The 11905-nt window shown below is 44.0% G+C and overlaps 1 protein-coding gene across 1 annotated transcript in view; it reads right to left on the reverse strand.

Annotated features, from left to right (window-relative positions):
* The window catches only part of abch1 (ATP-binding cassette, sub-family H, member 1), a 46245-nt gene extending 35746 nt beyond the window's left edge, over positions 1 to 10499 (reverse strand). Inside the window, exons 1-4 of the mRNA XM_056292291.1 lie at positions 10473 to 10499; positions 8541 to 8689; positions 4383 to 4542; positions 301 to 455 (exon numbers count right to left, since the gene is read on the reverse strand). Of these exons, the coding sequence (XP_056148266.1) occupies positions 301 to 455; positions 4383 to 4542; positions 8541 to 8689; positions 10473 to 10484 (476 nt within the window). The 5' untranslated portion in view covers positions 10485 to 10499. The remainder of the gene's footprint in view (positions 1 to 300; positions 456 to 4382; positions 4543 to 8540; positions 8690 to 10472) is intronic.
* Between the last annotated feature and the right edge of the window lie 1406 nt (positions 10500 to 11905).

The following is an 11905-nucleotide window of genomic DNA, read 5'->3' on the forward strand; positions in this document are numbered from 1 at the left end:
TATATATATATATATATATATATATATATATATATATATATATATATATATATTATTTGTAGTCCAAATCCACTACAATGCTCTATAAATTCTGAGTTGGCAAAATCCAAAGATGTATGGCTTCAGTTCAGAGCAACTCTGGTGACTCCATCCTGAGCCCCATAATGGGCCACTGCCCATGTATTGTACGAAAATTGTGTCTTGTACATAATGAACTCCAAATGAATTGCACACAAACCCCCTATGTCACTCCAGTATTCATTGAAGGTACATATGTGATTTTGAATTTGGTTTTATCACCTGAGATTTCGGACCAGGCTGTGCTTCTGAGGTAAATCCAGGAAGTCGATGAGGAAATCCATGCGTGCCCGGGTGTCCTTGGGTGACAGGCCATGAATACGGCCAAAGAAAGTCAGGGTGTCGCTGATGGTGAATTCGTTGTATAGCGCCAGATCCTATGCAACACAATAGCAACCGAAATTTATTCAACTGTGCTGAAAAGCATGGATGTTTGTCTATATGATGGCGTCATTAAATTTCATATCAATATAAATACTGTCAGTAAAGACAAATGTATACTGAGCAAAAAATAAAACGCAACACTTGATTATTTCAAAGATTTGATGAAATCGAAGTTCATAAATGGAAACACATCAGCTGAAAACAATTTATTAGGCACTCATCTATCAATTTCACTTACTTCGGCCACAAATATACCTCGCTTGGTCACAGATACCCCCCAAAATGCAAAGTGGGGTCATGGAACAGAATTACGGAGTCAGTATCTGGTGTGACCACCATTTGCCTCATACAGCACAAAACATCTCCTTCACATAGAGTTGATCACATCGTGTTTTGTGGCCTGTGGAATGTTGTCCCACTCTTCTTCAATCGCTGTGCCAAGTTGTTTGATATTGGTGGGAACTGGTACACGCTGTCGTATGCACCGGTCCAGGACATCCAAAACATGCTCAATGAGTGACATGTCTGGTGCATATTCAGGCCACGGAAGAACTGGGACATTTTCGGCTGCCAGATATTCAGTATAGATCCTTGCAACGAGTGGCCATGTGCCATCATGCTGAAACATGAGTCGATGGTGGCAGATGAATGGCACAACAATGGGCCTCAGGATCTCCTCCTGCTATCGCTGCATTCAGTTTGCTGTTGATGAGTTGCACCCGTGTTCTTTGTCTCTACAATATGCCTGCCCATGGGCCACTCTTTCAACAACAATGGCATCAGCAAACCACTCATGCCACAGCACCATACACACCACCTTCCATCCACCTGATACATAAAGTGGCATTCATCGCTCAAGAGGACCCTTCTACAGCATGCCAGGGACCATCTCCAGAACCTTTGCCTACTTGGGATGGTTCAGGTGCCGTACAGCATTGTGGGGTAGACTCTGGTAAGGATGCCAAGCATGCAGAAGAACCTTTCAAACAGTTTTTGACAGTTTGATCAGAAATCCTTCAGTTGTGCAAACCAACGGTTTCATCAGCTGTCTGTGCAGCAGGTCTCAGATGATCCCGTGGGTGCAGAAGCCAGATGAAGTGGTCCTAGGCTGGCGTAGTCACATGTGTTTACAGTTGTGAGGCCAGTTGGCCATACTTTCAAAAGCTTTGAAATTACCCTTGAGGTGGCTTATGGTAGAGAAATGGACATTCAATATTCTGGCGACATCTCTAGTGGACATTCCTGCAATCAGCATTCCAATTGCATGATCTCTCAACATGTGTAGCATCTGTGGCATGATGGTGTGCAGCAAAAACTGCACATTTAGTATTCTCCCCATCTTTTTTGGGGGGATTTTTTTCTACCTTTTCCTCCCTAATTGTATCCTGCCAATTACCTCACTCTTCCGAGCTGTCCAGGTCGCTGCTCCACCCCGTCTGCAGATCCAGGGAGGGCTGCAGACAACCACATGACTCTTCCGATGCATGTGGAGTCGCCAGCCGCTTCTTTTCACCTGACAGTGAGGAGTTTCACCAGGGGGACATAGTGCGTGGGAGGATCACACTATTCCCCCCAGTTCCCCCTCCCCCCTGAACAGGTGCCTCAACTGACCAGAGGAGACGCTAGTGCAGCGACCAGGACACATACCTACATCTGGCTTCCCACCTGCAGACATGGCCAATTGCCATGCTACCTGGATGCCCTACTCTCCCCATCTTAATGAACACCTGTGTGATGATCATGCTGTTTAATCAGCATGTCGATGTCACACCTGTCAGATAGGTGAGTTATGTTGGTGACAGATGAAACATGATGAAATAAGGTGAAATGTGTACAAATATGTGTGTAAATTTTGAGAATTAAGCTCATAGAGTGCATAGAAAAATGTGGGACCACTTCAACTCGTGAAAAATGGGGGAAAAACAAAAATGTGTTTACATTTTTGCTCAGTGTAATATAAATGTGAAATTCTGTGATGAGCTGATGCCTAACATACTTCATATGCCTATGGGAAAAAAAGCATTGCCTCTTTAATTGATTGACTCCCTGCCATTCTGGGAAACACAAAATTGTTGTAACCAGCTCTGACAGGAAAAGAGGGAGATTCAAAAACGTACGTCTTACAAGATTTACATGGTTTTGGGTGCAGATCCTGTTAATTTGTTTTTGAATTTCCCCCCCCTTTTTCTCCTCAATTATACTTGGCCAATTACCCCACTCTTCTGGGCCATCCTGGTTACTGCTCCATCCCCCTCTGCAGATCTGGGGAGGGCTGCAGACTACCACATGCCTCCTCCGATACATGTGGAGTCGCCAGCTGCTTCTTTCCACCTGACAGTGAGGAATTTCACCAGGCGGACATAGCGCCTGGGAGGATCACACTATTCCCCCCCAGTTCCCCCTCTCCCCTGAACAGGTGCCCCAACTGACCAGAGAAGGCGCTAGTGCAGCGACCAGGACACATACCCACATCCGGCTTCCCACCCACAGACATGGCCAATTGTGTCTGTAGGGGTGCCCGACCAAGCCACAGGCCACACGGGGATTCAAACCTCCGATCCCCATGTTGGTAGGCAATGGAATAGACTGCTACGCTACCGGGATGCCCCCTATAAATGTGGTGAAATTCTATGATGAGCTGATATGTTAACAAGAGCTCAAGCTTGTTCCTTTCCTCTTTTGTGCCTTACATACTACTTTCATATGCCTATGGGAAAAAAAAACTATCGCCTCTTTAAGTGATTGAATCCCTACCGTTCTGGGACACACAGCATTGTTGTAACCAGCTCTGATAGGAAGAGAGGAAGATTCAAAAAGGTACATCTAACAATATTTACATGGTTTTGGATGCTGATCCTGATAATTTGGTTTTGATTTATGTTCTTTAAATGCTCATACACAAATTTTTGACTTTCTACTTTGCCTTTAAAAAAAAAATCATTAGTGTTTGTCATCCAAATCTTACTTTTGTCATTATGTGGCTTCCTTGTCCAGTTCCCTCTTGAAGAGGCATGTTTAATCCCTATGGGATTAACTGTTTAAATAACTTAAAAGTCGTTAAAGGAAGCCTCATTAAAAAAATGTACTGCAGTAAGGTGTGACATCCAAGAAAACAATCTTGATGTAATTATTAACAGTTAAGTGGCTCAGACAAGAAAAGCTAGGAGGGTCTTGGCTGCGTGTTAATGTCACTCAGGGAACATGTGAAGCATCACATTACTGCCCTTGTCCTCTCCAAGTGACGGACCCTTTCCTCCCTGGCCTAGTAATGTGATAGCTGGGATTTCATATGGGAGACAAGCCGTGTCTGTTATCAGCCTCATCTGATACCCAATCAGACAGTAAAGAAAAGACTCGAGGGCAGTGAGAAACACTGGTACAGGTCACTGACCTCAAGACAGGTTAAATTTTTAGGAGCCCATGAGCAAACCACTAGCAGACTATCACAAATTGCATCTGCCCGCTCCCTGTGGAAAGGAAGTACACATCTCTTGAATTTGCATGGATTTGAATAAAGGGTGCATCGGCGGCGGAACTTCCCAAAATATGTAAATGTCGAATATAGTATTGAGCTTTGAAGCAGCGAGAGCTTGCGCTAGCTAAGAGAGGTGAGGCGTTTAAGGCATACGCATGATTTGGAAAGAACAGAATTTTATTTTAAACACAACAAGGAGATGACTAAATATAAGGTTGTGATATGGACAAATCAACGCTGTCCAGTCTATACAGCACAACAACAACAACTATCCACTATGAATCTGTACAAAGAATGATCTTGAAAGTTACAAAGCGACCCAGGAATTTAAAGCAACTACAATAGCTTAATAAAACATCTAGCTAAAACAATAAAAGTTCCAGACTTAGGAAAACAATTAAAAAAAAATCTGTAATTATATAAAAACAAAAAATGTGTTGTTCACCTGTGGCATGTATCCCACCATCTTCCCCGGGACCTCATGACCAGGGAATGCAGGAGGCTTCCCCAACACAGTGATGTGACCACGCGAGATCTTCAGAGTTCCCACAATGCATTTCAACAGTGTGGTTTTCCCACATCCACTAGGCCCCAACAGGCCATAACTGCCAAGACAGAATTGAAAGCATTTGATTTAAAGGGGAAAATAATTTAGAAAATAAATAACCACCAGCTCTTCCAACGACCTGTCAAATTTTGCATAAACATTTTATACATACATTTTGCATTTTATAAATACATTTTGCAGTTATAGTTAACATTGCAAATAGTGACGTTTTGGTGGCTCCAGATGGTGTAGTACATTAAAGCTATGGTTCTGAAGACTTAGATGCAACAAATGTGGTTCTTGATGCTTTCTGTCACTGATAAAATTAGGACACAATAAGTAATCCAAAAATATCCAAATGACGAGTTAATTAATGGTTGCAGCTGGGTAAGCCTTTCTTGGGAAAAATTATCTGATGCATAGCATCTTACATTTTCACCACAGCAGCGAAATGTGGAAGAAGAAGAAGAAGGCAGCAGCGAGTTTGAAGAAGTAAAGTTGTCATGGCTAACAAGGAGCAATGGCGGCCAAAGCTAGTGGAAGACTCACAAACATAATGCAGCAACAGTTGCTTTAACCTCTAAAACCAAAGCTAAAACAAATACTCAACCATGTTTTTCTTTTTGATAGGAGGTAGGTGAGGTGCAGACAGAACAGCACCGGTGACGCGCTTCCTTTTGAACGGATCTTTTGGATTTTGATCGCTCAAACACCGATGCAGTTACTAACACCACCATAGGTGTCAGTAAGCTAAGCACAGGAAGAATCCAAGAATCTTCAGGGTTATACATTCTTTCTTTTTTTTACCTCTTTTTCTTCCAATTTTACTTGGCCAATTACCCCACTCTTCTGAGCTGTCCCTGCTCCACCCCCTCTGCCGATCCGGGGAGGACTGCAGACTACCACGTGCCTCCTCCAATACATGTGGAGACGCCAGTCGCTTCTTTTCCCCTGACAGGAAGAACTTTCACCAGGAGGATGTAGCGCGTGGGAGGATCACGCTGTTCCCCCCCGACATGAGCTCTGACCAACCAGAGGAGGCGCTAGTGCAGCGACCAGGACACGTACCCACATCCAGCTTCCCACCTGCAGACACGGCCAATTGTGTCCGTAGGGAGGCCCAAGCAAGCCGGAGGTAACACAGGGATTCAAACCCACAATCCCCGTGTTGGCAGGCAACGGGATAGACTGCCACGCCACCCAGACACCCCCAAGGTTACACTTTCTGATATATGGGTGTCTAGGAAAGTGCTGTATAAATGCAATGATTATTATTATTATTACATAATATAATAAATCCACAATTCTTTACAGTTAGATTTTAGTTCAGCCCAAAACTGGTTTCATAACAACAAAGTCGTACTGAATAAGGAGAAGTCCTGCAGTATGGTGTTTGGCATGCGTCCATTTCCCTTTTATTTGCGTATTTGTTCTGACGATGGAAAGTTGATGCATTCAAATATCTTGGATTGACCTCTAATGCTCCTTTAAGCCCCACGTTGATTTTATATTTTATATGTATTATAAAAAGGATATATGGTTGCCTGAGTTCACTTTATTACTCAATTAATTGTTTTACATTTCGATCAGAAAAAGAATAATTTCTAAGTTGATACTACCTATTACAGGTTATGCTGACATTGTCTATCAGAGCACCTTTGACACTCATCTTCACACTTATCTAACTTACGAGGACGGGGGGTGTGGATGGGAGAGGGTGAGTGAGTTGTCTGTATTTGTGTTATTTGCAGCGTATGTTTGTTATGTAACATGTGGGGCAGCATGGCTCAGGAGGTAGAGTGGGTCGTCTAGTAATCGGAAGGTCGCTGGTTCGAACCCCGGCTCCTCCAGAGAGCGTGTCAAAGTGTCCTTGAGCAAGTCACTGAACCTCTAACTGCTCCTGATGAGCAGGTTGGTGCCTTGCATGGCAGCCCCCACTATCAGTGCGTGAATGGGTGAATGTGAGGCATGCACTTTGGGTGGACGGTAGACTAGAAAAGTGCTAAATAAATGCAGTCCAATTTACCATTTCATTTTGTCTATAGAACCCCCTTGAAAATGAGATGCTACATCTCACTGCGGCTCTCCAACAAATTCCCTCAAATTCCTTCGAGGATTGTAGCTGTAACACTCAAAGTCAGGTGGTATGGCTCTGCAACTGTGAGTAAATTGGCTGCTCAAAAACATCAGTGTGGATTTATCATAAAAAGTCTTTTTTTTTCTAAAAGTCTTAAAGTTACAGTCCTGAAAAATGAAGAGATATAGCTGTATTTTCCTTTTAATACATGCATTGAGACGCTACGAGATACAGTCTATCCATTAGGCATGTTTTCTACCCAGTGGGTTAAGGTGCTTTTGAGGAAAAAGTTAAAATTGCGAGAAAACCTAGCATCGTATATACGTATATGTTAGGCAAGTGATGAGTACTGTTAAGGTGAACTCGCGTCATACTGGTCGAGGATGTGTACCACTAACTTTGCTGTGTGCTCTGTCAATTTGATGTAATGACGATAGGTGTCAATAAAGTAGAGAAATTCAGTCCTCAGTGTGTCTTGATGCATGCTCAATAATCCAGGTAAGAAAATCAAAGAAGGTTGAATCAGTTCATCTGGACATGACGTTTATTGTCAGATACGTTTCATCACTCGTCTAAGTGACCTCTTCAGTCTAAACTGACTGCAGATATCCCCCACCCTTATAAACAATACAGTGATTAGGGACAGGATTTGGGATTTGGGACAGGATTTGGGAATGTTTGCAATCACAGCATATAAAACGGCGACAGATGTAGGGGGTCTAAGAGCATGGCTAAGCATGCATCAAGACATTCCCAGATCCTCTGTGAATAGTACACATGGTCATTGAAACTCTAGTTAATGGTCACACCACATTTGCATTGGTTTCAGTCATTATGCAACTGTATTGTTTGTAAGGGTGAGGATACCTGCAGTCAGTTGAACTGATTCAACCTTCTTTGATCAATATTCGATTTTTTTTTTCTCAAAGTATTATTTCAACCTCATTTTTGGAAAAATTGACTCTAATCTTGAAATTCGTTAGTTTTTTTTCCCCTCATAACTCACCTCACAAGCTTCCATAGAAATGCAAAATGTCGAATCGCATATATTTCACCATGCACTTTTCACTAAAACCTTTCAGCGTTGCACAGACAGTAGTTGTCCCGTCTTTGGAAACCTGAGGTACCAGTCCAAACCATCTGGATTAACAACAGCTCGGCCCAGTATGACCATAAGGACGACCAGATCAGGTAGCCATTTGAAACTTCAGGGGATGGGAAATCTTTGCCCTAATACCGCAGATGGAGGTGTCAGGATTGACCTACACCAACAAACCACGACCCTGTTGTATTTTAAGATGTTTAAAACAACCTACTTATCATTAGAATAGATTATTAGCACGTTATGTAGCAAAGTGGGAGAGACAGAGAATGAAACTTAACTTTCATGCATTAATGCTTATTGTGTGTTGGTGATTTAAGGAATCTCCCCGTCTCCATTAGTTTGTGTCCCTCTCAGCTTAGACCCACTTTTCATCCTCTATTCTGAGAGTTGGGCTCAGCATGTTTGACAAAACTGATTCTGAGAGTCCCAACTTGACACAAGTCCTCTCTGAGTGAGCTACACAGCATAACTGAGCAGAGCTCAAGTTCCAGCCGTAGAAGGAACTGAAAGGAGAGCCGAGCACCATGTGAAAAACGTAATGTGGAAGCTTTCGTCAGAGAATTTACGTTAAAAGCAGATCCAGTACAGTCAAACCAGTACAGTTCTGCACGAGACCCGAGCATTTGATCAGGTAGTAATTGCATGACAAAGGGGACGAGAGAAGAATGACTAATGAAAACAGGACCATTTGAAACCAGAATGCTGCTGCTGTCACTTGAGAATGCCAGATATGTTTGCATATACTCAAAAACATTCTCCCTCACCACAGATGAGGAAGAGAACAATGCCATGGCACTAGCTGGATGGATATTCAGACGGACAGACAGACAGACAGGCAGACAGACAGACAGACAGATAGACAGATAATACTTACATGTGTCCCTGTGGGACAGTCAGGTTGAGATTGCTGAGGACCTTCAGTTTCCCATAGGATCGGCACACGTCCCTACACCGGATTGCTGATCCCTCCAGTCCGGGGGATGGGGGAGCCTCCAAATCAACCTTCACATTTTCTTCCTTCATCTGGAAGCAAAAAAAAAAGAGAGAGAGAGAGAAAAAAGAAAATGTGTTTTGCCACAGTAGTAAATAAAAATAATCACTGTAATGCGAAGGACAATAAAAGAATAGTAATTGGAGACTGGTGGAGAGAAATACCTACCACTTAAGAGTCCCACTGTGCACCTGACAAGGTCCAAAGAACACAAACACACACACACACACACACACACACACACACACACACACACACACACACACACACACACACACACACACACACACACACACACACACACGACAACTGCTCTCACTGATGCTTGTGCTCACGACAGTCTGTGCACAACTTTGTCCAAGTATTTGGGTCGTAAAAACAATCCTTTGCTTTGTAATAACATCTAATGCCGGCCTTCTTTCACGGGTCTCCCTGTTCTCCCTCTGCGACTCGCACCCTTAATCCAACATCTCTCCTTTCCCAGTCGGGGGAGATTAAGCCCCCTTCCACCTCTGTGCCACCACATTTTACTAATGGCATCTTACTTCATCACCAAAGTAGCTCTCTCTGCATTCAGTGTGACGTCGTCCTATACCCGTACACACCTGGGAGAGGGACGATAACCGTGTTATCGACCTACTTACTCAGCTATTATCTCGATTTGTAACATCCTCCACTTCAAACAACAAGTGCTACAACAATCTCATCACAGGTAAGGCTTCAGATGATAATCTGGAGTTTGGTGGGTAAACCCTCCAAAATATCAAGGAGCGGGGGGGGGGGACGTTGATTGACACAAAAGCCAGTTGATGAAGACGGAACCGGGTCAAGAAGAGGAAAAACTCACCGCAGAAGGGGCTTTAGTCGTCCTCAAGCGTCGAACGGTTTTAAGTGACTGCGTGCGTGAGTGGTCCGCATGTGAGCATCAGCTGACAACACCACTTCAACAAAGTGGAGAAACAGGTTCAATCCCAATCGGCATTATTCTGCACTTGGAAAGAAGGGCCTCTCTCGTGAGCTGCCTATGCACGTGTCCGCAGAGACGCCGCGCCTCTTCTGCTTCGGCACGCGCTCACGTCAAATCGGGACGACTGTCCGCACCTTACACCGTGCGTGCGCATCACCGACTATAACACTGTTATTATGGTGTTTGATATCATCGGAATGACCAAATCCGCTCCTTCCATTCACACTGCCATGCCCAGAGCGAGGAATTCCTCCCCCCTTCCCATGCCAAGTTGCGGACCGGCGTCACCGTCCCCACACCGACTAGTGTGAAATGGGCTTTGCTCGGCCGACAGATGCACACGGTCTCGACACACACGCACGCACACAGTGCAAGTCACACACATGCCTGGGCGCAAAATACGATGACGTTCTGTGTCGCCGGTACTGCGAGCTATTTATAAACTGCGCCTCGGCGCAGCCCTCGCTGTGCTGTCCGCCGACCAGCTGCTGCACTTTCACTTCTCCCCTGTCCGATCGACGCGTCACCAACCAACGTTACCGCCGCTGCACGGAGAAACGCTCCCTCGCCCCCTGCTGTTAGCTAAACAAACAACAAAATGTAAACGCGGTCGTTTGGCCACTGTCAACCAAAATAACGCCTGGTTGTTATGGTAAATACATTGAACATGATTAAATATTCGCCACATCTCTCATTGCTGCTGCTGCTGCATGCGGCGGCGCTCGGCGTGCAACGTGCAGAGCTTCCCTGTTTGCATGAGCCGCTGGCTGCTGCTGCAGCATCGCCAGGCCTGTTTCAGGAAAGACCAAAAAAATCCATATGTTTAAAAGCCTCCGGATTCATCTTACCCGTTCCTCCATCTCGGTGCTTTCGGGAGGTCCTGAGGTTGCATCTTGACCCGCTGCCTCCGCGGCCATGGCTGACGGAGCGGGGAGGGCGCGGGGGGGGGTGTTCTCCTCTTTTTAGTGCCGTACAGAGAGATGTGCTTTAACACTGAGAACACTGAAGTCTGGCAATCTCTCCGCTCTGTCTAATCCACTGGAAATGATGGGTACGTAAATGACTCTGGGGATCATTTGTAAAACCTTCGCAATTTGTTGTCATGTATAGCTATACAATAAACCATAATGCAGGGACTGATTTACATATATATATTTTAGCCCGTGTATTATGTGTCTGTTTCCGAGGTTTACGTTTGGTTGCAGTGTCCTCCTCCGTAATAATCCATTACCAGCAGTTGGTAACGTTACAGTATAATAGCCTACGCCACGTTGGTGTATGGAGACGTATGTATAGGCCGCTATGTGTAACGTTGCTTCATATTGAAAACTTCTGAGGCACGCGCAGCACGCTCGATCACCTTTTATAACAACGAATACAAGCTGCAGAAATATATGTCTTTACACGTCACTCCAGGACCTGTTCACCAAAATCCTATTCTTAATGAGCATTTTGAATTCAATTGTGTTATAATTATACCTTGGTACATCAGGAAATTCAGCCCAGTGCCGTTTCGACTAACGTGGGTTATTCGATTTCGGGAGAATGTTCTTGTGACAAGTAGCTAAAAACCTATAGGAGACACGTAAAATATTCACTTTATCCACTGGAATGTCTTTTAGGGGGGCGCAAAATTCAGGAACGAAGTGATTGATAAGATGGACATTTTTAGCTAGTTCGTTTTCTGAATGGTGTTTGATGAGCAAGTATTAAAGTTAATATTTGTGGTCGTCCCTGTGTCCTGTACTTCCCACACACACCACAAGATAGCAGCACCAGGTGAAGGGATGACGTCAGCCCCGTCAGGCTGCTTTGTGGCGTTGTTATGTAACCGTGCTAAACAATTACAGGCATGCGATGATGAAGACTAATCGCAGATGATCACTAATAGCACAAGAAACTGAATTTAAAAGAATATGAAAATATATAACATCATATAAAACCTCTGACTATCTGTCTGAAGTGAATATATATTTAATGTCAAATGTTATGTAACGTGCAAAATATGAATTAAAATGGCATGAATAAAATTATATTTAAAGCCCCCCCCCACACACACACACAAATACATGCACATATATGCACACACACATGCACACACACACACACACACACACGCACATATTTGTATGCACACACGCATGCTGCACTACAACATATTCTTTCTTTGGAAACCATGAAAGAGATTTGTGTTTTGGAGAAAACGATGACCACTGAATTTGACTAAACCTGTGTCACACAATTAACCACTAATTAACTGCTGTTATAGGGTTATAGTTAT

Source organism: Lampris incognitus, chromosome 13 (assembly GCF_029633865.1).
Source record: "Lampris incognitus isolate fLamInc1 chromosome 13, fLamInc1.hap2, whole genome shotgun sequence".
Lineage (NCBI taxonomy): Eukaryota > Metazoa > Chordata > Actinopteri > Lampriformes > Lampridae > Lampris > Lampris incognitus.